This window comes from Dryobates pubescens, chromosome 1, assembly GCF_014839835.1.
Source record: "Dryobates pubescens isolate bDryPub1 chromosome 1, bDryPub1.pri, whole genome shotgun sequence".
NCBI classification, from domain to species: domain Eukaryota; kingdom Metazoa; phylum Chordata; class Aves; order Piciformes; family Picidae; genus Dryobates; species Dryobates pubescens.
Genome location: NC_071612.1, coordinates 51,714,202 through 51,729,123, shown reverse-complemented (window position 1 = coordinate 51,729,123; position 14,922 = coordinate 51,714,202). Strand labels below are relative to the sequence as shown.

At 37.0% G+C, this 14,922-nt stretch overlaps 1 protein-coding gene across 3 annotated transcripts in view; it reads right to left on the bottom strand.

Moving 5' to 3' along the window:
• Window positions 1–1,054: 1,054 nt before the first annotated feature.
• KLHL2 (kelch like family member 2) overlaps window positions 1,055–14,922 on the bottom strand; it is a 62,933-nt gene continuing 49,065 nt past the window's right edge. For all 3 annotated transcript variants that reach the window (XM_054165851.1, XM_054165859.1, XM_054165867.1), the window contains 9 exons: window positions 13,462–13,578; window positions 12,411–12,560; window positions 11,271–11,388; window positions 10,461–10,658; window positions 9,633–9,734; window positions 8,012–8,140; window positions 3,603–3,743; window positions 3,293–3,436; window positions 1,055–2,159 (listed from right to left, as the gene is read on the bottom strand). In XM_054165851.1, coding sequence (XP_054021826.1) covers window positions 2,131–2,159; window positions 3,293–3,436; window positions 3,603–3,743; window positions 8,012–8,140; window positions 9,633–9,734; window positions 10,461–10,658; window positions 11,271–11,388; window positions 12,411–12,560; window positions 13,462–13,578 — 1,128 coding nt within the window. In that variant the 3' untranslated portion in view covers window positions 1,055–2,130. The remainder of the gene's footprint in view (window positions 2,160–3,292; window positions 3,437–3,602; window positions 3,744–8,011; window positions 8,141–9,632; window positions 9,735–10,460; window positions 10,659–11,270; window positions 11,389–12,410; window positions 12,561–13,461; window positions 13,579–14,922) is intronic.

The window sequence follows — 14,922 nt, the reverse complement described above, 5'->3', positions numbered from 1 at the left end:
CTGACGGCACCGGCGAAGAGTCAGGCGTGAGGAGGGACGGAACAGGCTGCGAATCTCGCGCACCGATTGGCTGAAGGGGTGGAGTGAGGATAGTGAGACTTCAGCATGAGGCCAATGAGACGGGAGAGAGGCCGGGTGACGTCAAAGACGTGATGAGGAGGAACTGGCACCTCAGGTGGGCAGAGGCGGGTGGGACTCTGCCCATGGTGCTCGCCGCACGTCTCCACACGGCAGATCACAGGCGTAACTGGCTGCAGAAGTTCCGAGAAATATGTCGCCCGGGGAGACGGAGAGCGGCTCACGGGGCGGTGGCTGGTTCGAGGGAAAAGACTGCTCCTGAGAGGAGTCCTCGTTGTCCGTTAGCACCATCCACGATGGTCCCGACGCTTCGTTTGACTTGGTGGGCTCTTTCGCAGGCGCAGCATGGCACGGCAGGGCTGCGCTCTGACTCGCCACTTTTTCCTGGGGAGGCGCGGCACTGGCGTTTGTGTGCAGCCTGCAGAGCGAGGCGGCAGACGGGGAGACTGGTGTCCGGAAAGGATACGCACAGGCTTCCTTGCTTAAGTAAATAAATGGACTGAAATACAAGGGTAGGACAGGGTAGTGATGGACCAGAACCCCATTCACTGAGTTTGGTGTCATGCAAGGAAAATTCTACAAATACAAATTTCTAAGTGAAGGGTTTCTAGTGAAATCTACTAACTCAACCCACCGTGTCATACAATCTCTGCATTAAAACACAACCATCTATTTAATTTCAGCATGTACCCAAAAAAACCACCCCTGTTCTCAACTTGTATATTAATTTCACAGCTCAAATTGTTCAGTAAACTTAGAAGTGGTGCCTACCCAAATTTCAATGAAAACCAAAGCCTTCAGAAATGGAGCTGCAGCAAACCAGTGATACTTCTATTAAAAATTGCTAAACTTTAATAATTCTTTTTGATTTGCTTGCATTCAGATCTTTAGAACACCACCTTCCCCACCCTCCCCCAAAAAATTATCATGACTGATGCCAATATTAATTGGATTGACATTTGTATTGAGAAACACAAATTTTAAGCAACTTGTTTGCATTAGGAAACCATATACAAACTTTTATTTGGAGAAAATGTCTCAAATATGACAGTAACTTTGGTCATGTTAAAAGGAGGCCATCCAAGAGTGAATAAAAATAAGCTGCTTTATAAGCATGGCCACATACAGTATATTCAGATATTAGCTAATAGAAGCTAAGGTTACACGCATAAAGAGGCCTTAGTACCATGCAAGTTCAATGCAATTTCATACATTCATTATAAATTTTCAGTTATTTTCATGCCAATTTTTGGATAAAAAGGTAAGAAAGAAGTAACATCTAAATGCAACCAAAATTGGAACAGGAAAAAAAAAAACCAGACAACATTTTTATTAAAAAGATCTTGAAATTACACTTGTTCAGTAAGTGTTACACCATCTCTGATCTCCTTCAGTGGGAATTAGTAGTGTTAAGCATTGTTACATATCAAAAAATACAACTCTGTTTTACAACATAGTACTGACATATTCAAAGTACTGTGCCAAATTATAAATAGTAAAATCAGTTTTGAAGAATTCAGTTGCTCACACAGACATATGCACCTAGTATAGTTATGTAACAAAAGTTTTATAAAAGGAAACAAAGTTACCCCATGCCAGCATGAATTACTGATGTGGGATTCGATACCTACTATGAAGATCGACGGTTCATTTCTTTAAATATATTTATTAGTCTCTGGAAAAAATAAGACAAAAATTTACTTTTACCAGAATACACACCATTCTTCACTGACAATCCATTTCTCAGTCACAACTGACATAAGTTGGTCCTTATGAAAGTGGCTTTTTTTTCAAGGTCTTGCAATTAAAAAAAAGGTCCACTAGACTCCAAAAATTCAATCAGCTTCTGCTCAACCGCAGAATAATCTTACACATTGCTTCTACCTAGAGTAATCTTCATCGTCTGTCATCTGTAATTGTAGACAGTCACATCTTCCACTGTGACTCAAGGTGCAGCTACAAGTAGAGAAGTGCGTAGATTCTCAGTCACTTCAAATATACTTGTTGAAGACTGCTTCTAGTGCATAATCAAGTTGGAAATCCTTTTACTGATCATAATGGTTTGTCAATAACTGTAACACCTAGAGTGAATGAGAAAAAAAGTAACCAGTCTTTAGTATTTTTGAAAAATTAATATGAAAATAAAGTTTTCATATAATAATGTTACACTTGTGTTATGCTAGAATAACATCAAAATAATGTGTGCCTGGGTGGTGGTTTAAGCCTTAATTGGAGTTTAATGTACCAAAAAAAATAATCTGGAGTCAGTTTGGAAGTAGAAGTCAATTATTATTTTTTTTTAAACAAAATATATACATAGCAGTAACAGAGGGGGTTTACAAGGATAAGGAATAAGGATGAATGGGAGAATATACAAAACCAAATTTGGATGGCCTTGTATCTCTCTCCATGTATGTGGATTTCAGTCCTTTAGAGAAGTGTGGATGTGGCAGGGAGAAGATCAGGCCCAACCACATGGCAGAACCAGGAGGCTGGCAGCAGCAGTGGGTCCTTTCAAATGGGTGAGACAGGAGCAAAAAGGAGATAGCTGGCACCGTCTCCCCTTTATAGTCTTGCTGGACAGGAAGGGGGAGTGGAACAGAGCAATTTAGGCCTGGGACACCCCTCCTCCCAGGAGGGAGAAACCATGTCCACCTGGATTAGATTTCTTCTCTCCCCTGGGTGAGGCATGGCTATAGTAGCCCAACCCCAGGATGGTGTTACCCAGCACAGCCTGCATCATTGTTCATATTTTCTCTTAATTTTTCTCTGACAAAAGTTGTCTGAATCAGTAAAAAGTTCTGGGAAAAATTGCTGTTACTGAAGTTTAATTTTATTATCAGGGAAATATAACCTTAACATTCATCTGAAAAAGTATAGTCATGGAAGAAAGATTGCTGAAACAGCTCTTGTTTTCTAAATATCAGACTCCAAATACCTTCAGAATTGGACCTGCATAGGTAAAGACGCAAATCTCTTGTTAAGAAAAGGTCTGGTCATACCAGAATCATCTTTACATTACATAGTTTAATACCATTGTTTTCCTTGTAGTGACTGATTGTTTGAAGCCATTATTCAATATGTAGCATCGGCATCTTTATACCCATTCTAGTATCTTGGGTTTTACTTAGACAGGCTTTTGGGTGCTTTGTGAAATTTCTTTTCTTAGCTGTTACAGCGTAAAAAGTCTGTCAAAAATATCTATGGATGTTACCTGCATAGCTCCTTCCTGTACTCATACAGGATGACACAACTGTCCATTTATCAGTTGTTGGATTATAATACTCCACTGTTGATAAATTACAGGAACCATCATCTCCTCCAACTACATACAAGAGACCGTTTACAGCACAAACACCTGAAAAAAAGGCAGGAAACCAATATGAAAATTAGCAGCTGGCTTGTTGACCCCACAAATGCATGGTTTTTCTATGCCACCACATTATGAAAGCAGCAGAAATCCAGGAACATGCAGTTCACAACAAAAGATATAACCACCATTTTAAAATAATGGTTGTGTATACCTGCATTCCTTCTGCACATGTTCATGTCTGCAACCTGCTTCCACGTACTGGCAAGGGGATCAAACACTTCAACGCTTTTTCTTACCAAAGGACCATCATGACCTCCTACTGCATACAATAAATTGTTTAACACACCAACACCTGTAAACATGAAAATACTCAAAATTAACCAGAATAGTTTGACTGATATACAGGAGAAACAGCAAACATTATGTTCACTAACATAAATCCTTCATCCAGCCAATGTTAGGAACTATTTCAAACAACATTTGGATCAGGATGCATTAAAGCAAAAAAGATAGTAAATACAGCAAGACACATAAAATGTCTTACATGCCCATTTACCATACTGCAGCATACAAAGACCAGAGCTGTTCTGCAACAAAAGATGTAGAAAGTTTTGGACGATAAATGATGTGCAAGAAAATGAGGACTGTTGAAATTTAGGACTGATTAGAAGTGACAGTAAATGAGACAGTGTGCTCAGCCAGCATAACAGAAATCTGACAAAATTATAAAGCATAAGTGCATTTTTAGAAAGTAAAAACTGTGCAGTATAGAGTTAAAAAACTGAATGGATAGACATTACACAATAGGGGTGCTTCCACTGAAGCACTGGAATACCATGTAAACAGATATATGAAACAAAAAGTAAAGACTGAGCACCGTCCTCCCCCAGGACTTGCAGGAGAACACCAAGCTTCCTTGAAGGAAGCTTCAGTTATCGAAATATCCAACAAGGTTATTAAAGGGTCTCCTTTGATCTTAGGTTCTCCTTTACAACAAATGTTTACTGATCTACAATCTTGGGATGAAGCAATAAATAAAGCTAATCTATATCTACTCTCTAATTGGGCTGCACATACTGAACAGATAGCAATAGGGGAAGTAGAAAGGAAGGCCTGTTTGTTTATTCCTCACTTTATAATGCACTATTAGAACTCACACATAATAGATTTCTTAACAGAAATGCAGGTGGGGTTTGCATTAAAACTTACGAGTAACGGACCATGAAGACAACTGTAAAAAAGCTACACATTTAAGATACAAAACTCAATGACATACAGATTTGCAAGGACAGTTCTTAAAGGGTTCCATGGAAAGGGCACAGCTTAAAATTTTTATTAAATGAAGCAGCAAATATGAATGCAAAAGATCAGTTCAGTCCTTCAGGGAAAGAAAAAAAAAAAGAAAAAAGAAAAGAGAAAGATAGGTTAAAAAAACCCAGAACCTGGAGACCTTTAACAGCCAGCTAAAACATACCACTAACATTTTATCTAAGCGATATTCCTATATGGGCAGAAAAATAACTCCTTATGAAATAACTAATTATTTTTTTTTACTAAAAAGACAGATTTTAATAATTAAAGGAAGAAGGGAAAGAAACACAGAAGAGTTAATTGGTACTGCAATTCTGAAAAATAGTTTCTTAATAGGACACTGTTTTATAAATCATGCTAATACTTTATCAGTGATATTCACTACTAACATTTCTCCATATCCTTCCCAGTTAATTTAATTCCTTTTTATTGCTATTATTTCTAACTATCATGTCATGGTACAGTGTGACAGCTTTTCTTTCTCTCTCACATCACAGGTCATTAGAAAGGATAATGTAGCATTAATCTTTTGTAGGATTAAACAGCTAGAGGGACTTCTAAGGCTTTTAATTTAAATATGTGATGTGATATGAATCTCCCCACCCAGGCTTTCTGTATGGTTATTGCCTTTCCTATACCCTCTTTTGGTAGCTCCTTATTTTTAATAATGTCCTTCGATTCTTTTTAGTGATTCATTTTCCCTTAATCCCACACCCAGTTTCCAAGTCCTACCTTATTTCTTGCTCCTTCCGTCTGTATCCTCTGGTTGCCGTCTTCTTAGTTCTCCTTCCTTTGTTATTTTTCTTTCCTGCCCATTTTTCAGGACCCTGTCTTATATCTCTCATCCCTCCCAAATGGCCTATATCTGGATCTGAAGTTCCTCATCCCAATATGTTGCTGGAAACAGATCTGTCCCCGTACTGATCAACTGAGAAGCAGTTGGTACTAAAGAAGAGTAACTGAGGGTTAACCTCTGAAGTTGTTTTTGAATGAAGCTGAAGCAGTAGGAACAGAAGAGGCAGGCTTAAGTTCCTTGAGACAACCAGAGAGCCAAAAATTTAATACAGGAACAAAATTCTCCTTAGTTAACACCCATAGCAACACCAGGACTGATCACCAGTTGAAACAGCTATGATGGTTTTGGATATTTGGCCATTACAGCCAAGCTCATAAATAGTCATTATTTTCACATTACCACCCACTCCTCCCCTTGTGCTCGAGTATAATTTTCCATGTATTTAACAGAGTGGCACAGAAGAATGTTGATTATTTTACTCAGTTACCTGAATCTGAAATAACTGACTACATTTAATTTTTCTCCTTTTGTTGTTTTGTTTGGCTTTTTAGTTTTGTTTGGGTTTTGTGTTGTTTGGTTGCTTTGTTGTGTGGTTTGTTTTTTTTTTTCCAATCAGAGGACAAGGTAAAAGGCAGCAGAGAACTGAATAAACAAACACAGCCCTGAACTCTGGGACAAGGGGAGGGAGGGAGGGAGGAGAGGGGCAGAAAGATCCCAATAGTTAGTGCTATGTAAGATACTAAATTTCAGAGTTGTAGAAGTTACTCAACATGTAAAGAAAAAAGCCTGAAAGCATCTACCATATAAATAGGCTATAAGCACAATGAAAATCTGCAGAAATGGAGTATTAAAAAAAAACCAACAAACCAAAACACTGAGATAAAATGAGTGTGCTGGCAAATTGCAGAATTGAAGATTTACCACACACCCCCAAACACTATTTGTCTTTATAATATTTGTAATTTGCCCATTTATTTACATAAATATTTTTCTCCAAACCTGACAACATCAGACATGAGTATTTAAGAGTACCCTTACTGAAACTCTGTCCAGTTTTTAATCCAGTATTTACTTCTGAGATGTACAACTGAGTAACTAGAAGCTTCATGAGACAATTAAGTTTTCTTGAAATATATTGTATCATGTTTTCTTCATTAACATCATAGTTCTGGCTTAGAAACACAATCAAAACATTACTTTTAGCAATAAGAGACGTATCAGCTTGCTGATTTTGTATGGGTATACTGGAACTATCACAAAATAAGTATTTTAATAATTTTATATATCTATTTTGAAATAATTTGGACTTGCTTTAAACATCATTATACAGATTAAAAACTCATCAGAGTTAATAAAGAATGCTGGAAGGCAAGATGAAAAGCTGAGATAACTATTAATCATCTACTGACTACATTAGAAAGCTATCCAGTAGCAGCATCTCTTCCAAATTAATGCAATTATCAGTAGACATTTGAAAGGTGTTGTTAAAAAGCATCATTGAATACTTGGCAAAAAAGTAACTTGAAAAACTGAAAAAATATACATAGCAAAATAGTATCATGCCATTTAACTTGAAAAAGTCCATGGGAACATATCTAGAGAAATAAAATAACTTCTGCGAGTTGAAAAAACCTGAAATACCAAAAGACAAATAGAGGACAGTGAACAGTAAATGAGATTTGAGTCTATAATATAAATAGATAATGAAAATGCTAAAGCTGGTATGGAGCTGTTAAACAAAAGCAGAATGCCACAGGCATATTTGATGTCTTCAAGACAAATACTCAGAATAGCAAGAAGGAGGGGAAAAATCCATGAAAAAATAAAGAAGGGGTTTTTAAACATTAAAAAGAAATAAATGGATATGCCTTGGGTAAACAATAAGGAAGGATAATATGTAGTAGCCTATACATATTCTAAGGATGTTAACACTGGGTGATGAGATTTTCTGAAGATGAAACAAAGGGTACATAAGTGGAAGTAGTAGGATGAAAACAGTAATGCAAACTTAAGAATGAACAAGGACAAAATTTCCAGTAGTGAATGAGAAAGAAAAGTTCCTTCAGAGAGGTAAGAATCTAGTCACAGTTCACATGTAAAGACAACCTGAATATGCCATTAAAAAAGTCATCTCCATACTGGCAAAGACATCTTTGAAGAAATGACATTTTTTTCATCTTGGCCATGTAGATTTTGATACTTCAGTATTTAGGTGATATCAAATTGATTGTCACAATCAATGCACATTAGTCTACATGTTAAAAACATCAGAAGTTATGTGAAGAGGAGGAATATGAGAAGGATGAAAAAGCTAACAAAGGCATTTGATATTAACAGACTGAATATTACTCTGTAGGAGAGTTTTGTATTTATGACCTGCAATATATCATCCACCTAAGACTAAGAGATTCCATTTGACTCACGCTTTGGCTTACCTTTTCTATTTGTAGCTACATTTTAAAATCACAAATCTGTTCCAGTTTTACAAGGACAGATGATTCTAGTCCACTCACCTGCTCCACTCCGTCTAGTGCTCATTTCTGCAACATAGGTCCACTCATTTGCATTAGCGTCATAGCATTCTACTGAACTAAGGCACTGACGTGACGCCCCATCATAGCCACCAACAGCATACAGTTTACCTAGAAGGGAAACCAACAGAAACCTACAAATTTCTAGGTTTCAGACTATACTGGCACATAGGCTGAGGGCAAGTAATTGTTCTCTCGCTTAGCTACTAATTAGCACCTGTCATCAATCAGTTATTGAGTCTGTGTTCTGTAAATAGTTTAAGATAGTACACCATAGTTACTGTGGTTTTTAGAATGCAAAAGGCAGCCAGTATCTAATTAGAACAACGTGAGTCAAAAGATGTTTTTAATTGCTTAACAGAAATACAAAGGTACTTTACACTGTTGTAATTAAGAATTATTCAGAAGCAAGCTAATTCAAGTATGCCCAACATTGGAATCTTGCAAGCAAGTGTCCCAGAAATACCAAAACTTCAGATTAAAATTATTTGAACAGTTGGCATTTTTTGATCAAAACAGCACTGGTTCCTATGCAGTTAAATATATGCTGAAAACTGTTTTAAGACCCAAGAACCAGCTCAGGACTGCGTTGTGCAAGCAACACCAGGCTATTCACCACTAAGCTGACTTGAAAGTCAGCAGTTTTCCTGCTGCTGTCCTTGAGATCATCCCCAGCATGCAACCAGCAAGGTCAGCCACAGATAACAGAGTCGACAATACTGCAGTGCCACATCACTAAAGACAAATGTATAAGGTCATCACTTCAGTAATTGAGTTCTCTAGCTTTGCTGACATGCGTAACCTAGAGCATGCACGCTCAGCAAGCTTCTCCTCAGTCTGCCTTAGGCACTGTGGTGGTTTTAGGCTATGCCTTTAAAATTTAGCTGCAGATTTTGAGCAGAAAATTAGAAAAATATAAATAAATCACTAATGGGTGTAAAAAGGAAAACAAAAGATTATTCTAAACAAATTCATTGGATAAATGTCTGGGATAAGAGGAGCTGTACCATAACAATTCTTCCCATTTCCTTTTCTCTTCTCTTCTGATCTTGTCTGTTTCTGCTTTGCTCAGGAGAAAGAACGTGCTTCTGGCTGGCCTTGGATGAGTCTAACCCACTGCTTTTCTCTCTCCATTCCTCTCTCTCTCCGGTCAGGGGGGACTTGGGGGAGCAGTGGAACGGCTTCCCTGATCTTTTTGACCGGGGCAGGGGTTCATGTTGTTTGCTAATTGTAAGTATCTGTATTAATATTGTAAATACTGTATATTTTGTACATATTCATTGCATTCCATTGTAGAGTGTAGTTTTTGCTTGTAAATACAGCTTCATTTGCTTCTAACAGAGTTGGTCTGGCTAAAAGTTAATGCTGGGGGGAAACTTCAACCCACCACAGGCACAGCTGAGGCTCTAAAAAAAAATTTAAAACAACTATGCTAAAAGCTGGTCAAACCCAAGCAGAACAATTATATATTGTTCATAGAGTTTGAATGACAAGCTTCAGCAAAAAATTAAATCTGAATAATGTTTTCAAAAGTGAAAAAAAGGTAGTAGGATAAATTATTGCATTTCTCCCCTTCTTCTTTTTAATATAATTTTCAGCTTACCTCCAACAACACCTACACCAACACTACTTCTTCTTGTGTTCATTGGAGCTACATGAAACCACTCATTAGTCTTCAAATTGTAAACTTCAACTGATGATAAGCCTGTGAAGACAATATGCCATTAATACCTCTCTAAATACAACATACTACTTACTTTCTAGAAAATTCTCTATATCTGAAAATTGGAATAATTTCATTTCAAGCACTGTTAATTACTAAGTAAAAGGCACAAGTCATGTCCTTGAGATAGCCAATTACAGTCAACTCATTCTTGGTGTCTGAAAATGGGCAAATTAATAAAAGCTTCTGTGGAACTCTGAAAAATTCTTCTCTGGATCTCTTTCTTTCTTTTAATTAAGTCACAATGCTCTGTCCTACATACACTTCAGTAATAGTTATTAAGGATAAGGATGCTTAATGCATCTGTGAAAGGAATAAACAGTGTGTGTCCAAAGGCTTTCCACAGGTAACCCTGTGTCTGTAATCCTGTTTACAGTACATGAAAATGCAAAGGTAGATTTCATATTCAAATGGAAAAAAAGAGACCGTGTAATATTTCTGCTCATATCTTCCATGAGTTAAGGACTCTATGGCCAGAGGAGGAAAACTGAAAGGGAACTTGTCAAAGTTATTTAGCTTAAATTCTTAAGGGAGGAGCAAACAGTTCACAGTTCAGGAAGAAGGAGGTGACCAATAAAGCACATTGCACTCAACAAAATGCCTGGCTGCCCTCATGCTTGATTTCATCACAGCTCTCAGGAAAGTGACATTCAAATCTTAGGTCAAGACTAGTCAAAGCAAACTGGCAGCAGATAAAAGCAAAAATACCTGTACTCCCATCAAATCCTCCCACAGCATAAAGAAGACCATTTAATACTGCTGCTCCCAGCGTGCTTCTCCTGTCTTGCATATTTGCAACACTCGTCCACTGGTCCTTCACCGGATCATAGGAATCTACTGTGCGAACTCTTAAAGAACCATTGAAACCACCAACAGCATAAACCATGCCTCCCATGTACACCATTCCTAAAGCAAAGAAATGAGGAGGAAAGATGAGTGGTTTAGCCCACCAGTTAATTGCATCCCACACTGCCCTAAGTATGCAGATACTTGACACAAGTTACAGTACTCACTACACAGTCAGGCTTTTGACTGTGTCCCTAGAGCCACACTTCATTCCGAGGTTAAGCACTTCAAATTCTGACACTTTGTTAGCAACATCTCACGCTTCTGAATATCATGTTTGCTGAATCTCTTCTTGTGGAGATAGCTGCTTTAAAATCACATTTTGATATTTTTAGTATCAGTTGGTTACTTCCTCACATTCTTCATCTAATTTAATAATAAGAGTATTTTAATAGTAGAATTACTTGTTATTATAATGCAGTAATATTTAATTTATCCTTTGTATTTATGTGAGGTAATAAAACAGTTTATTCTAGAGATTACAAACCAAAGAACAAATTAAGATCAAGTTGTCAAGCTTCTATTGTTCTAGACTAATAAGTAATTAGCATTTTAAGGATGATAAGTGAAGTTAATTCTTAGCTCTTCTCAGATGAATATCTTCAGTCTGTTCAAAGAATACACGTTTTATGCAGCATTACCAATCACAATAAAAAATTAGGCATCATTTACCTGCTCTACATCTTCTGGAAGGCAATTCAGCTACCTGATGCCAGCGCTCTTCTTTAAAATCATAGCATTCAACACTGCGAATTGCCTTTGGTGCCTGTCCTCCAACAACCATCATCAACTAAAAGGGAGATGATAATATTTATTATTTACATATACGAGAAGAACTGAATGATCAAAAAAAGTGTTAAAACCAAGATTCTGTATCGAAAATAATTAAAGGATAGCTCTCCTAAATAAGAAATTTGTATCTTACAAACTAGGCAAAATGACTTTTTTTAAAAACACATGCAAATTACAATCATTGCTTCCACAGGAAACATCTGAGATAAAAAAGCAGGAAGCAATTAGAGTCTAGGCAGAGCTCCCACAAACAAGGCAGATCCTGATCTACTTTCTTACCCTACTCTGTCCACAGGTACAAGAATTCGGTATCCATGTGGAACTGTGACCATTCATCACAGAGTAGCCTTATCTGGTTCCTTTGAAAGAAATGTGCTAAATCTACTGAATGGAATCTCCTGTTCCTTTATTGCAGTTGACATAATAGCACTGTAAGAAAACTTTTTTACTGCATGAGAAAGATGTTAATACCTGATGTTTCTTCTATTTTATTCTTCTGAGAAAAACAGAAGACTATACTTAGATAAAAATGTAATAAATGCTCAAACTCAGAAGCATCAGTCTTTGTTAGGGTTTGTTGTTGTTTGTTTGTTGGTAGCTTTTTTGTTGTGGTTTTTGTTTGTTTTGGTGTTTTGTTGCTGTTTTTTAAAGAAACAGGCTTACTTCCTCTCTAACACCAGGCCTATAATTTTATATTTCTCAAATGCTGAAGAATTTACTAAAAAAAATACCCAACCAAACAAAACTACCAAAAATAAAATGTGAAGAGGTTTTCTTTTTGGTGATTTTGTTTGGTCAGGGTTTTTGGTGGGGGCAGGGGAAGTATGCACAGGGAAGACAGGTGGTAGACTAAGACATCTACATCACAAGTTGTATGGAGTATAATCACTTCTCGTATTTTTTGTGATAGTTTCAGTATGAAAATTTTTATGGGAATATGCCAAGTGATGGTCACATTCTCATGACATCTTTTAAACTGGAGTCTTAAGAAGTGAGTGCACTGTTAAAATGAGGGCTTACTTTTGGGAGGCTAGCAGGTGTTCTCAATTTCGTTCGAGTACTTTTCATCAGTGCTCGTTGCTCAGTTGGCAGCAAGTGATACTTCATAGCTTCAATGAGGTAATCTTTACAAGCACTGCTGTTCTTAACCAATATTTCTTCTTCAACTCTCTGTTTATTAACAGAAATGTTTTTAGAAGGTCCAAGTATGTGAAGGAAATCAAACACAAGCAAGCGTGTGTTACATCACACAAATGCAGAGTACTCTCATTTTTTACATTGTAATTTAACCACAATTTTACATGACTTTACATGATGGCAACATGCAGTTACTGAAGAAAAAAGAAGTTGATTCTACTAATAAAGAGATGTAACATGAAGGAAAGAGGTGGGGAGAAGAATTTAACTAACTAGTAAATCTCAGCAGCAAAACAAAACATTAAGACCCACAAAAGCAAGAAAAGAAACCCCAATACAAAACAAAACCCCCAAAACCATCTACAAGAAGTAGAGGAAAAATCACATGACAAACCCAGAATTTCTACAATAAACCCCTACCAACCTGCTACTATGCCTGCTAACAAATGCTTATAACAAACTGGTATTTTCAGTCTTAAATATTTGACCTGACACCTAATTATTCCAAATGATCTTATAAATTTTGAAGAAAATGTATTCTATCTGAAAGAAATGCTTTTTTCTTATCACTGAACTTAGGTTCAATTCTGAAGTTTCAAATTCAGTTATGAAGTGTAATTACCCGGTTAGAAGTGAAAACTAACCTGATCTCAGCTAATTAAATAATTCAGATTACTGGTGTAGCAGAATGAGTAGTCAGCAAAGCAGATAAATTAATTATATATGATATACTCTATGTGACAATCCCTCATTTGACTCTGTGTCTGTGCACGCATGTGTGCGCAAGCGTAGGTAACAGCGGCTGTCTGTTTAATTTTACTACTATCAGTTAACATAGTGCATTACACTGTTTGAAATTACTCATCTGGCTTAAAAAAAAAAAAATAAAGTGAAATGTTCACATGCAGAAGAATTAATATTCCTTTTCGCTTACCTGAACTAAATATTCGCGGGAAAGCAAAGGCAGCCGAACATGCTCCATCAGGCGTGCCATTAGCTCCTGCCTTACGTCTTTGTCATGGTTTACCCACGCTATCACTGCTTCAAATACCTTCCAGAAAACAAACAAGTGTCAGTCCCTTCGCTTACAAATTCAGCAGTATAAAAATATCACAGTGCCTCAAACCCAGTTTTTGCTTATACTAAAATTCCTACACGAGAAAAGACGACAGCAGTTACAACTCCCATTATTTCCATATTTACTCACTACAAAATTCTGAAGATGCTGTAACCAGTCTCTTTTTATATCACTCCTCTTCTGGTGTTTCAAGGAGAGCTGCACTACACTTATAAAATGTATACAATAATTTCATTGATACCGAAAATCCAATTAAACTAGGTAAACAAACAACACAGAAGCAGCAATATTACAGTCCTTATACTTTTCTTCCTTTCTCAGAAAAGACTGGCCACATCATCATTCAAACTTATAATCACTGAGTCCTTCTAGGAGAAGTGATCCCAAGCCTAGCTGCTTCTTTGTTGCACAGCAGTTCATCACACACTAGAACACGAAAACCTTAAATTACCCTCCATAGATGCAGCATCACATGTATCAAAATCGAAGTGATTTAAGTCAGGCCTTCAGCATATTTGCTACTTGCAGTTTAAGCAGATATTTGTTGGATTCAAAGTTCCAAAGAGGTTTTAACACCAAACTCTACCTAGCTAAACATGGTTTTGAATACAATTTAGCCTCATTGGAACAAGAAGTGTTAATACAACTATATATTCCTTGGAAAAAAGAAAAGCAACATAGTTTAAATTGATGTACTCAAAAATGAATATACCCACAACATGAAAACCATTACAGGTTCAAAGAGATGCACTGGCCTCACTGAAGATCACATTTCAAATATGGGTTTAAAAGAATGAGATCTAGATGTAGGTGAACCAACATATATTTAAACTCAGGCTTGCTCATCAAGCTGTCTAGCCCTTCCCTTTGCAACCCACATTTGTTCAGTTGGGCTAAACAGCCCACATATATCTACAGAGTTTTAATACGTTTGTGGGACTGCTAATGGTAAAGTTAGTAGATTCACATACTTGCTCTTTGAACTACTATTTTTGAGTTACTTATCCTTGGGCAAACCAAAGTCCTGTGTGTGTGACTCACAGCATGTCTTCTGCTTGTTCTGCTTGAACATGAGAAGGAGTTTCCATTTAACTTAGTTGCCATTTTTTCAAAGAACAAAGGAGAATGGTGATCTAATACAGTTGAAGGATTTTTAAGCGTTTAGATTAATTTTAACATCAGACTGACAACACTTTTGGGAAACATCTTTCAGACATGATACAACGCATGTTTAACTTCACTGAGGAAACGACGCATCCAAATAAGCATACAAGAGCAGTGTGAGCAAGCTCTCTCACATCCAAAAGGATAAAAAGA